Below are 13857 nucleotides of genomic sequence, written 5' to 3'. Positions count from 1 at the left end.
TTCACGAAAGGTGGGCGAATAGAGTGTATCTAAAGAGCAATACCTACTATAAGAGTGTGACTTTTTTCTTTTGTCTAATTGGCCGACAAGACGCGAGGAAAGCGCCGACGGGGAGAGTGTATCGGTGGGTCCTATAGATAGCACAGTGAAAGTAGATAACTGGATAAAGGGTGGTGATGGCGTCTTTGATTGGTCCTCTTCTGCTTGCTTAGCTTGAGGTGGCTGGTCTGAAACCGCGGCTGCGTTCAGCGGTTAAAATGCTTGGCGAAGAAGAGTTGGCTGAGCAACGTCGTATGCGTGCCGAAAGGGCTTGACAACGTCATACTGCCACGCATTTTTTTTTAATTATACACAGAGAAATTATTCTTACTCGGCGGCTTCGAGTAGCCAGTGCCAGAACGATTGGCTAGCAGCCATCTTTTATTCTTTCCGAGACTGGGCAGTCTCCAGCTATTCTGACAAAAAAAAAAAAAAATTAGCGCCCTTCCACTCTGAAGAAGGATAACCAACGAAGCTGTATTGAGATGTCTATATTTACAGCTATATTGATTTGTATGGTTATTGCTGCTATATTGATTCAATAAAGACACATACACTTAACTTCGTGGTTGTTATCGTCTTTATTTTGTTTCAATCGTTACCACAGTGATCATAGCTTTGTGGTCGCTGTGCTACATCGCGATCGGTGGTACTGCTATGCTGGACACGTTCTTGCAAAAGGTTAAATTTATACACGACCGGTAACGCGTGGTTGGCACGTTGACGTCCGTGTAGCCCTCAATTCCAAACCGTTCTTGCCCAAGTCCACGCGCCCTTTCCCAGCCCTTCCCTGCGAGCGAGCGAGATAGCAATCGATAGTTCGTCCCCTCCGCCTTCTTCTTGTCCCTTCCTCTCCACTTGCCTGCCCGAAGAAAGAAGACATTCAGAGCGACAGCCGTGACTGATTTTTGCAAGCATCTCGGACACATTTTTCTTTTCCAGATCCTAGGCATACACAGCTTCGTTGTTAAAAGAAAATCTGATTCGATCGACATATTAGCGCATTTTAGCGCGCAACTGTCGGGCGCCCGTTCTCGTGGCTAGCGTCGGCCTCCGCGTACCTCGTAACGTAGCGAACGAGCACAGCGAAGGATGGAGGAGCGAACGCGCAGCTCAGCGAGGGATGAACGACGGCGATAGCTTAGAGTGCGCTCGGAGGAATGCGGAGGAGGGGAGTATGGCGAAAGCGTGAGAAGAAAAGCGTAGTGCCGTGCAAGACGGGCTCGATAGGGCCGATAGGATTCGCCAGTTCACTGAAAATCGATAACCGGAGGAAGAGGGTGGTGCCGGCGTCTGCGATTGGTCCGCTTTCCGTTACTTAGCTTGAGTTGTCTGGTCGAAAATCGCGGCGGCATGCAACGGAAGGTTAAGAATGCCGCTAAAACAGATCCTCAGCAAAGAGTTGGCAGAGCGAGGTCGTAAACGCACCGAAAGTGATCGAAAACGTTGCGCGTCCACGCAAACAGTTTTATTGTACGCAAATAAACCCATGCTCTCCGGGTAGCCAGTGCCTGAGTGATCGGCGGCAGCCATCTTTTATTCCTTTTGGAACGGGGCAACCTGCGGCTATTCAGAAATAAATTCAGTTTTGTTCGGCATATTTATGCATGTTGTCAGAGTTGAAGGTTGTAGAGAGGAACTTGGGAGGAACTAGGCGTACAGGGTTTATTTACAGTATTTACATTTTAAACAAGAGATACATCGACAGCCTAGCGTGGTTCCCAAATGGAGCACGCAAGACGAGCATACAGCACACAGCTTACGAGCACACAGCTCACAAGCACACTGACGAGCACAGACGAGCACACCTAGCAGTCGACAAACAGCCTCTTATAAATACTCCGTGCTCCCTAGATACGTTCGACCAATCAATTCGTAGAAAGTCCTCGTGGCCGGCCCACCTCTGAGAGAAGGGGGTAGTGGGTTTACACACACACATTCCGCACAGGTTTCACTGCCCCCTCCGAGGTGAGACGGGCTTCGCAGAAATCGGGGTTTACGTCTTAAAAGGCGTGTTGGTTCCCCGAGCTGACCCTCGCAGCGTCGCCGCCGGTTGTCCATTGTCTTGCGTCCCCGTAGCCAGGTGGTCACGCCTGACCCCAGCCGGCACCTCTAAATTCCAGAGCTGCCTTTCTCCTGTAGTCGCCACGAGTGCCAGCAGACTGCGACGAATCCTGGGGCGCACGTACCGCAAAGCACCCTTTTGTTAGGGAAACTCTTCTTGCTGCAGACAGACCATATCGGCGGTGGCGGGTTCAGTAACAATAGTTGGTCCGCCGATCGCGTTTAGTCACAACTGCGCCGAGGGGGTGTTGAAGCGGCACCTCGAGGTCCCTACGAAATGAGTCACCGCAGCAATTATGGTAGGCTTCCATGGTTCTCTTCGGGGAAGCTCGCAACGCTCGCAGCTGCAGTTGGCTGAGAAAACTTGCATGTTGCCACCTCGGCAGGCCATTCCTAACAATTTTTAATGCGTACACGTCACTTTGACGCGTTGAGTTTTCGCTGTTTTCGTGACGTTGCGTGACAGACAGGTGAGGTTGAGGTGGCGGTGGTAACAACTCTATTGAAAATCCGGCAAACTTGTGGCCTGTGTCTAGGCTGCCTCCGAGGAGGTCCGGAGATCCTGTCTCCTCGCCGCCTCGCGGGCTTGCTGGACGGCCCATAGTTGATCTTGTAGTTTGGGGTGCCCCGAAAATATTTTTATTAATTGTGGCGGCAGTAGTGGGAGAATTTGAATTGATACAGATTGGAATAGTGTAAGGTAATAGCGTCCCTGATGTTGCCGCAGAAACGGCTGCAAATGAACTATCGCTGTATCCGACGACGTGCCGCATGTCATCACGATATCTCAAAGCAGCTTCCGTGAGTACTATCGACGTCAAATGAAAAGCGAGCAGTGGAGCCCCTAACTGAAGGAATAGTGCGCGCCGTCCATTCAACACCACTTACAGGGGCGCACATACGGTCTGATCGCGCTGCGCCATGACGCTCCCCCTATACTGGGATGTTTTCAATTATATTCTGGTGCTCTTTCAATCGAAAGCGAGAAAAGATGACGGTGTAGTAGTGATGACTGCGCAAAGGCCACCCCGCGCGCCGCTGCTCGCGTTTGATTTGACGCCGACAGCACATACGGTTTCGCTATACAGTAGTATTTTAGCGTCTGTTTTCTTCGATTTTTTCTTCTCTCGCTTTGACGTAACCGAGATCCGGAACAGGAACGAAAAGGCGGAGCATCATCGCGCAGTGCGGTCAAACCATATGTGCGCGCCTGTCAATGGCGTTGACAGGACGGCTCACGCTACACCTTGGGATATTCGCTCCGCTGTTCCCGTCTCATTTGACGCCGATAGTACATCATTCATAGCGAGAGATGTCTTCTTTTACAGTGAAGCTGTTAGCCTCTAGTTGGTCGGGAAACTTTGAGGGGTCGTCCTCATGGGGAAGAAAAAATAACTTCAGCGATTGAAGTGAGACGTGAACACATTTTTTTTAGTATCACGCGTGCAACATACCAGCACAGCCTTCGTTTAAATAAAGAACAAGGACAAACAAGCATCCAAAGCACATAATTTGTGATAAGGTGCTCCTTCTAACAATGCGAAGCACGCAGCGCTCCCCGCATACGTTTCCCGGTAAAGATTACTGTTGCGCAGCTGCCGTGGCTATGGCAGCTTGCGACGTGGGGGTTGATGTCACTAGCCTTTCACCTATAAAATAACGAGCTTAGCAACTGATTTCATTGTTGTTGCAGCACCGTTGAGGGTAGGCAACGCATAGTTAGGACTCCCAATCAATCAACCACGTGGTAGAGATCATGTTTAAATTTGGTCTTGGCCACGAATGTAGCGAAATGGGTCTTGGAACCGATCACGGTGAAAAACAGCGACCAGAAAGCGATTGTCACTACCATTACTCTAAAGCAATAAAGCATTGCCGACCCCTCCTCAGCAGTTGTAGTGGTGGTATTCAACAGCTTCGCTGAGCATGCACTTTCGCAGGTCCGGGATGGCGAGTCAGTTCTTGCCTTGGGTTTTCATAAGTCGAGCTGTTTTATGAGGAGCCCTGAGACGCACCGTAAGGTCTCTCTCTCTCTCTTTGCCATTGCTTCCGCATATGAGCTTCACGTTTGGCTCGTCCATGACTGTTGGGCTGTTATGTGGAATTGCCATATGCGCCTCATTCCGAGCAATGTAGGGGCGGCCGTGACAGGTTTGTTTTTCCGCGCGTTCCTTCGCTCGGAACGGGACATGCGCTGTCGGCGTTCGTTCCGGCGGCGATACACAACGCCGAGCCAGTGACAAGTCAGCGCTCGCGCGCTAGCGCGCGCGAGACGTGACACGACGATCAGCTCAACCCTTTGCTCTCCTTCACGCTCCTTTTCTTCTCCGCCGCGTGTTCGTGGGCGCGCCGGACGACTGAGTAGTCGCTCTGCACAGACACGCGGGAACCGCTTGAGTAGCGGTGTTGTTTCGCAGTTCTCTGTGTGCGTGTTTGTATGTTAGCAACTGTACGCTGTTGAGGGTTCGTTTTTCAAGGCATGTAGAGGAGCCGTGCGCAGCGCGTCGGATAATTATGGTGAGCCTGATGCTGATCCTTGCGATGCGAAACGTGCCTTGTGATAGCTTATATGTCGTAGACAGCCTGATTAACGCAACGAAGGCGCTCCTCGAAAAAAGTTATCTGGACGCGGGAGCCTCTGTGAAGGGCCTAATTCTCTTCCAACGGAAACGATGTGACCGAAAATGGGGTAACGGAACAGTTGTTCGGTGCAACTCCTGAGTTCATTGTGAGATTTCCTTAAGACACTGTGTACATAAGAGCAAACGCGGGATGGCGGTTGTGGTGCTTTGATTGAAGCCTTTGTGATCGTTTTGTTTTATTCTCGTGTGTATGTATTGGTTGTGTAAGATTACAAAACCTTATATCTCCGTGACCATGTCTAAAGAAACCACCAGAGGGACAGGAGAGGAGGTTGGGTCGTGAGTGGGGACGCAGTGTAACTGTAAGTTACCGACAGCGCCACGTAATGTAAGGTTGAGGATAACTTGGGAGAAAGAACAGTTGGTGCTTGCTGTGTGAGTAACGCTCGTGCATATGAGCTTTCTGTTTTTTTTTTTCTGTATTCCTTTATCTTAAAATGCTCTTGTTAGCTTTGTGTGTTGTAGTAGCTGCAATAGTAGCCCATATTGACTTGGCGCTGGCTATGACTAAGTGTCCCTCGTTAGTATTTACCTCAGTCGAATCGTCGTAAGAATACTCGAAATCTCGAAGAGCAATGAAAGCTTACAGTGAATGAAGACGGCTTCGCGGAATAAATAGAGAAATGGTGCGAGCATTTCGGCGGTAACACTGTGTGCCAATCGCGTCGTTGCAGGAATATCCCAACGCAAACCAGAGTGCTGGGCAGCTTTTCACTGACTGCAACCAAGTGAGCAATCTTTCATCTGAATTTAGGGAGCATGTGAGTGGAACATAACAATACTACTACTCCTCGTGTGACTACAGCGTACGGTATGTAAATAAGCGCGTCGAGAATACAGCATCTTGCTTTTTATTTTTATTTATTCCTTACTCAAAGTATCTCTATAGCAATCCTTGCAAATTTTCCTTGCTGCTGTGTCCTCGCTTCGACAATCAAGGACCCACGTGTTCCTGCAATTGACGCTGCAGGTGCGAGATTTATGAATGCCAAGCTCAAGTGGCCCGATAATGCGCTATCATAGTGTCGCGGCTCAACACTCGCGATTTATTAGCCGCTCGTTTCTTTGGCGCGTTCCTTACGTTGTTTAGCGATATTCTTTTGGGGGCTTCAACAACGCTGCTCCATTCTTTATGGGCACCTGTTCTCGTCTATACACGGCGTGCTTGGTGGGCTTTGCGGCAAAGCGTTCCCGTAAAACATTGGATTTCACTGTGCATGGCATGGCTTACAGCACTGGCATTGCATGACAGCTTTCCGCTTAGGATAACACTTCGGGAGGATTACTCTGCTGTGCAGTGATTACTAACGATCGGCGGGCAACCTACACGTACGCGCAGTCGAGTCCATCTTTCGCACGAAAGCAGGTGACAAAGAGGGTACATGCAATCGTATACCCGGCATTCACGCTGACCGACGCTGCGATAATCTCTCACGTATACAGCTGCCCGGGGAGGATTTCCAGCGTTCCGCACATTAAACTACTGCGTGGCTCGGCTTGCAGTTGTGGTATGCCGGCGATAACTACACGAGCATCCATCGACCTAAAAAAAATGCACCGCTGAAGAGCCTGCGCGTGGCGTTTCAGAATTAGCTTTGGTATAGCGTGCTCAAGTGGCATGCGCGCGCTGCGCACAGCAGCTGGTCTAAAGTGCGGTCGTCCGCAGATAGTTCGCCTGGCCTCTTGTGCACGCTATAATAATCAAGCAACCTCTTGATGAACTGGCAGCACGTTTGAATAAGGCGAGTCGCCTTCCTCGTCACACGCTTGCAGGCTGCGACAAAATTAAAACTTCTCCTCGATATATGCGTGCTAATATTCGAACCTTTCGAAGCTGGAACGGATTGTTTTCGGCGTTATCGATTCAATTTTTATCACACACACACGCGCGCGCAAACACACACACACACACACACACACACACACACACACACACACACACACACACACACACACACACACACACACACACACACACACACACACACACACACACACACACACACACACACACACACACACACACACACACACACACACACACACACACACACGCACGTACACGCACACGCACACACGCACACGCACGCACCTCTGTTGTGAACGGCATAAGCCGGTATAACGTAAAGCCACAACGTAAATAGGCCTAATTTTCTACCAATCAGACTCTACACAATTTTTATAGACGGTGTTCCAGCTAACTTCAGGCAGAGTTTAAAAATATGCGAACTCCACGTAGCTGGACAGAACCAAGGCAATCTTGTTTGCCGTCGCTTGGAGACACTCAGTTTGTTTTGATTCCGCCTAATTAGATAATTAGTCTTACTAAATTATTCAACTTCTCAAATATTATATTTAGATGAAAAATGTCAATGACAAAATTCTGGAGTGACACGAAAAACACCCGATACAGCTTTCTGTTGCTCAACACATGCTACATGAAAGTGTTTTTCTGAGCGTGAAAGAAGCCCCGAATGCGTGCAAAGGGCCTCGAGTGGCCAGTCGCGTGTTAATTGTGCGTGCGTTTGCGGGATTCTTTCACTCTCGGAAAAACAGTTTTTTCTAGCACTGTAATTTTGTCATGGACACTTTTCATCTAATTATAATATTTGAGAAGTTGATTAAATAATTAGGACTAATGATCTAATTAGGCGGAATGAAAACAACTTGAGTGTGTCCAAGCGACGGCAAATAACATTAGCTAGGTTCTGCCCAGCTACGTGTCATTCGCATATATTTAAACTCTGGCTAAAGCTAGTTGAGACATCCTGTACATCTCGCTTTACTGAGAAACTAGAAAAAAGAAAAAGAGATTCGCTATTCGAACCGATGCTCTAGTCGACATCTCTACCGCTCTTGCTTAGCTCCGAGAAGCCTCCCATACCGCCCCCGCCCCCCACAACCCCCACCCTCTTCCTCAAAGCGCTTTATTAGGTGAGAGCCGCTGCAGAAAAACGACGACAACGAAATAGAAAGTCACTGGATGCTTCTATCCGCATCCTACAGGACCGCGTTTCGATCCAAATATTTCCCAAGTTACGCGACGGGAGCCTCTTCACGTGCGTATCAGCCTGTACCTTGGCAATTAGCCACTATTCAAAGCTTGGTTGCGAATCTGGTTTTGCCAAAAGCCTCGAGCTTCTTGTATGTCCGCTTCTATGATGTTTTTTTTTTCATGAACGCCAGAGAAACGAAAATGAACGGCCTCTCAGACTAGGGTGGATAGCGCGAGATGTACGTAAATTTCTAGCTACGAAATTAATTCGCAATGAAATTGTGCTATGTCTTGAACAGCAGCTTTGGGCCAACTAAGTTAATACCCAAGTAAAGGACGTTATATCTGAACTGCAGACTATTGGAGGACTGTTACTACTAAGCTCTAGTAAGAAAGCAAAGGCTCCAAATAAAGTTAGTTCTGGTTACCCGAAACATGCGCCTTCGTTACAGGGTTACCTGTGGTCAGCACCGATGCAGTAGGAAGACGTGTACGTGCATCGGCAATCGCTTTCTGCCGAAGAAACGCTAATGAGCAGCGAGTGACATCCTCAAACTAATTAGTTAAAGAAACTTGCTGCGTCTCTCTTCCGTTCACGCTCGTTAGAAACAACGTTCCGAAAGTGGCGCTCTGGTTTTTGCGGCTAGTGCGTTTAGATGCTCGGAAAACGTTTTGCTTTATGTTGCCTATCATTGCACAAAAGCAGAGAACACGCCGGCACATAAATGTGTGTTTTTGTGTTTTTGTAGGTAGAATACAAAGATTCACTAACAACCAGCTCACAGCGGCCTGAATCAGCGCCTTATGCGTCGGTACTCTTTCCATGTGTGGGCGAGTGACGGGCCAGGGATAGAATTAGGTGCAGTAAGTCAGGAGCGCCTGAAAGGCTTTCTCGGCATTTTCAACCTGTACGTAACCGACTTGATTTGGTTCATCTTAATACTTAATTCATGTACAAGTACTGCCTCAGATAGACCACGAAGTCCCTATACTTTTTATGCATGCCTTATGCTTTTCAGTGCAAAAAGCCATTTTATGCATTGAAGCTTGTAAATTACTGGACCGTTAACGAATTTCGTCTTAAATTTTGGGAACGGATATTTCGATACTGGTATCATCCTTATAACTATATCCAAGTGGATGTAACTTTTGAAGTTCTGGGCTACAATTAGTAAATTGCAGTATGTGCCGTAATTAGTTTAAGAGGTAACTAGCTAAGTTTTGTTAATGAGTGACATATTTACTTTAATTTATCCTACAAGTAATCTCCACCTCTGAGGGAGAGTAATCCTGCTCAATAAGTAGAAATGTGCTACATTCCATGAGGGATTTTAAAAAGCTCTGCTAACTAAAGAAAAGAAGTGCCTCATACCTGTGGTTCTGCAATCAAGCATATTTCATTATATTTTCGTGAGGAACTGATGAGAAAAGGTGAGAAAAAGAAACAAGCAACCGTACGTGTTGCTTTCTTGTATGCTCGGATGGGTCAGGCGAGGAAAACAGCTGAGACTAAGGCCCCTTTATGACGGAGACGGTTCCGGTACATACGTATACGGCTTCAGCGAAGAGTCTGGCGCAAAGTTAGTTATACCAGGGATAATCGTGTTGCGTCCTTTTTTCATATTGTGCCACTTACACTCGAAAGACATTAAAAACCTTGAGAGGACTTTGTAAACGTCCCTAATTAAGGGGACAAATTTCCTAACCTACGTTTATAAACACATCTAAGTACGAAATAGTTGAGGCATCAGTTCGCTTTGATAAGCGGTGAAGTGCCCTTAAATTTTTCTGCTATGAATTTTTATTCCAGTAAATGATGTCCTTAAGAGAGCGCATCACACGACTATCACAGCTGTCCGCGACAAGTCCTACTATACTTCAGCTAGATCCCTACATATTAAATCAGTTAGTGCAGGTGTGCTTCTTTACCTTGCACTGGCGCTGGATAACAGTTGTTTGAGAATGGTTCAAAGAAAACTTGTGCTGGGTCGCTCGCATGAATCGGTGTGGGAATGACTGTGTACAAGTATTCTTTCCTCACATTTCCTTTTGCAAATTGGAACTTGTCATAGTATACACGTTTCGTAAGCTTATCGCTTGTGTGACACGAGGTAAAAAAAGGAGTGACTGAAGAAAGTTATTTGATCGATTGATTGATTGGTTGGTTGATTGATTGATTGATTGATTGATTGATTGATTGATTGATTGATTGATTGATTGATTGATTTCAATGATCATGTGTGACAGAAGAAAGAGAGAGAGGGGGAGAGAGTGGAAATCTCCCAACGGGGATCCAGTGCAACGTGTGTCCATCACAGTGTATGTGTCTTGAGCCCAACGCCGCTGTAATTTCCCTCGCTTTCGGAAACAACTGCCAAATGCAACGAACTGCGCGCTGTGACAAACCTCATGGTGTCGTTTTTGACAACGCTATAGTGTCGTGCCGGAGCATGTTTCATTCATTCATTCGATCAATGTAATCGTCAGTCCTTTTAAGCCGGTCGTCAGTGCTTTTAAGTGGACGAATTGCACGAGATGCTTTCTTCAAAGGCGACTACTTAGGTGCTTTAACTGTGCGCGTTGCATATTCCCTTCACGTGAAATGTATATATGCCGTGCGGTCCGCAGCGACATCAGTGTCGTTATTTGGCCGAAACTTAACCCTTTCTGCGTTTGCGTCTCCCCTAGCTCCGTGCTCACCATTGCTTGTTTCCCGAAGTGTTTGTCCTGCACCCCATCACCTCTTTGTGTTGCCCATAGTCTGCTGACCCTGCTGGCTGTTAATTAAACGGGGGTGGCTGGCTATTCACGTTACCGATGCCTGACCCTGGCCGTGTGCCTCTCTCTCTCTCTCTCTCCCCCGTGCCCCCTCCTCCTCGCCCGCCTTCGTCGTCGACGAGCAGGCGCAGCAGCACTCGACCGAGAGCGACGGCGCGGGTATAGCCCTCGTGGGCGTGCACACGGACGCCGGGGTCGGCGGCGGGGGCGACGGCGACTTGCGGCGCTTCCTCAAGGGCGCCTCGGGCTCGCTGTCCGGCAGCGGTGCGCCGGGGGGAGCCTCGGGAGGCGGGGGTTTCGGCCCTGGGGGCCGCTTCCACAAGCCTTCGGTGGGCTACCGGCTGGGCCGGCGCAAGGCGCTCTTCGAGAAGCGCAAGCGCATCAGCGACTACGCCCTGGTCATGGCCCTCTTCGGAATCATAATGATGGTCGTCGAGAACGAGCTGTCCGCTGCGCACGTCTACGAAAAGGTCAGTGCCCTTCACGTCGGCCTTCCTTTATTTATTTATTTTTTTGTCTGCGCGAGTGTCGTTTGATGGAACCTTGTGTACGCGTGGGAAAAGCGAAACTAGGCAAGCTGGTCTGCAATCGTTTTCAGAACTAAGCGCCGACAGACAAGAGACGTAGAGCTGGTGTGTGTCTGCTTTTAGGTACCCCTTGTGTGAAGTGGCCGCTCCGTACTGGGGATGCTTGTGAATGCATGTCTGAGCAGCCGACAGCGCCCGGTCTCCCTGTAAGACATGTTCATATTTAACGCCTGCGTTCCATGCGGCCTTCTGTGAGGGGGGATCACTTATGGTACGATAACATAAGAAGTAGTGAGGGGTTTTTCCGTCAAAAAACTACTTGCCAGACACTGGAGCGCACCCTTCTAACAGAGCTTACAGGTATTTATTTGTTATATATGAACGCGGTGTTTCAAGTTCTTTTGAACGAAATTGTGTATGTTGTAGCGAAGTGACGCAGCCGTGAGATATCAGACGCATCAACTCACCAGGGAGACGGAAGATGAATGGGGATGAGCTCTGGCAGGGGTAAGTCCAAATCCGCAGGTACGACGACGAGAGTAGCATTTGAACAACTAGATTTATTCTCTTGGTATTTACCTTAAGTTTAAACTGTACAAAATATCTACAAGCAAAACGATGTCATACCCGTCGTCGTCGGCCTGCCTGACCGGCCTGGTCTCCCCTGGTGAAGATGCGCCGTCTGCTGCGGTCTACTTGCTCACTCAAAATTACCCCAAACTATTCCTTAAATAAGTTTCCGCAGCATCCAAGAGACACTTTTCTCCACCAATGGGCTACTTCGTTACTCCGACCAATCAGGCAAGCCGACATCATCCAATAAGCGGCAGAGTTCAAGGGGTCAAGAAATGGTCGCGTCAACACTCCTTACACAAAAGCGCTCTGACCATAACTAATTGGCCTTTGACAGCCGAGCGTGAGAAGACGACGCGACATGTGCAGGTGTGACGTCAGGTGCGGCGGGGGCGGCGGCCGCGCGGCAGCACTGTCCGCGGCGCCGTCGAGGTACAAAGGTTTGCCCCGCGTCAAGGACCCCACAAAATTCCCCGAAAGACAGCAAAGAAGGCCGCGTTACCTTGTCTTCGCGACAATGTCATCACATTCTGTGGCGCTAACTGGTATCGTCGTATGAAACCTTTGTTTCTGCACACGAGTTTCTGCTTTACATTTACGTTTACGGAAACTTCCTGGTAGCGTTCCGTGGCTGCGCGCGTGGGAAGAAAGCAGTGCGTCTCGTGCGCAAAGCCAACGTCATAAAGGTGCCGCTACTTTACCAGTCCTGTAGGAGCTTTCTGACCACAATATAGACGGTAGGGTTACTTTTATGCGTTCAGTGGTACCACATGGTGTAGAAGGACCTCGGTCTTACTTTAGTCAGCGAGGAGGTATGAGAAGTCGACTTTCGGTTTACTGCTATCGTGACAGTCCTCTCGATAAGAAATTGATGAGTTGCGTAGCATGCATGCGGCAGAGGCCCCGGGCTGCCTGGCCCCTATTAGCTCACACGAATAAATTTCGAGCGAAGGACAAGTGGTTCAAGAGTCTTGCAATTCTGATATGCATAGGGGACTATGAAACACTGACCTGAGGCGTTCCTGAAACAAACTTACGTTGCCTATCTATTATGCTACTTAAGGTGCAAGATATGCAAATTCAAGCAAACAAGCATAGAGAGAGAGAGAGACCGCGAACCCATACGTAAAATAGGCTTTCTTCTTCTGCTTCTTCTTCAGCTTCTTCTTCGACTACTACTACTACTACTACTACTACTTTTTTGTAGTAATGAAGATGCTCTCCTTGCCTGTCAAACCCTTTGAGAGCAACGCAGCCTTGACTCTCCTCATTAGTTGAATGCTAAACAGGATGAGCTGAAAACAATGAAACATCTGTTGCAGCCACCGGAGCGCGAAGCAAGGCTAGGTCACGTCGTGTACGTGACGGCATATACGTGTATCACAGTGCCTTGTGGCAAGAAAGGTTGTTGACCAAGACATGAGTGTCTGGAACGCCGTATACTGAAGAAAGTGACACGCATAACGGCGGAAGTCTGCGCGACGCCATAATAACAACGGACAGGTTCAACAGCCTCCTCTCTGAAACCTTTCGCAGCCCCGGGCTCACTGTCGCTACCGTATCTCATTTTTCTAGTTCCCCACTAGGGACAGACCGCTTCCGTCGCATACATCCTAATACCCGCTAACCGCTTGCGTCGGAACCTAACTGCGTGAGATTGGCTTACACTCCCATATCCGCCCTCGCTGTAAGAGAATCCCTCGTGTCCGAGTCTCCGTCTAGTAAGCCGCTGGCGAGACCGTGGCGGGACGACGGGTCATCGAACGCGGTAACCTTGACTAAGCGTGCGCGCGAATGTGAGGGCAGTCGTCGCTCATAACCATCGGCCCATATCCCCTGCGCGGTGGCGCCTGAACATGGCCGCGCGACGCCGCTTGCTGGTGCTCGGCGCACTGGGACGTGCTGCGACACAGAGGCACGTTTTGCTCTACGCGGAGCGCCGGCTGCTCTTCGCGACGCGTGCAACGAGGATGGCAATAAGCTCGCCTGAGGCGCCGAAGCGCGGCCGCCCTGTAAACCGCGGCTGGAGATGGAAACGCGACGGAAGAGAGAGAAAGACACGAGGGAGGAGGATGTTAAGTTGCGCGGCGACTGTAATCTGTCTCACTAAAAACGCGCATCATTTAGCGGTTCCTGTACCGCGCCGGCGGAGGCTCAACAACTGCCGTGCAGTGCTAGCCCGAGCCGGGGCGCTGTCGTATACTCAATAAGGAGCTTGGAATTCACGGTGACGCGTAAG

General features: G+C 49.2%; 1 protein-coding gene across 3 annotated transcripts in view; it reads left to right on the top strand.

Moving 5' to 3' along the window:
• SK (small conductance calcium-activated potassium channel) overlaps positions 1-13857 on the top strand; it is a 526806-nt gene that overhangs the window by 293164 nt on the left and 219785 nt on the right. Inside the window, exons 4-5 of one of the 3 annotated variants that reach the window (XM_075685399.1) lie at positions 5420-5473; positions 10644-10988. In XM_075685399.1, the coding sequence (XP_075541514.1) occupies positions 5420-5473; positions 10644-10988 (399 nt within the window). Of the gene's footprint in view, positions 1-5419; positions 5507-10643; positions 10989-13857 lie in introns of all 3 variants that reach the window. The other 2 variants (XM_075685398.1, XM_075685400.1) reach the window with 2 other exon arrangements.

Source organism: Dermacentor variabilis, chromosome 3 (genome assembly GCF_050947875.1).
Source record: "Dermacentor variabilis isolate Ectoservices chromosome 3, ASM5094787v1, whole genome shotgun sequence".
Classification (NCBI taxonomy): domain Eukaryota; kingdom Metazoa; phylum Arthropoda; class Arachnida; order Ixodida; family Ixodidae; genus Dermacentor; species Dermacentor variabilis.
This window is presented reverse-complemented; position numbering and strand designations above follow the sequence as displayed.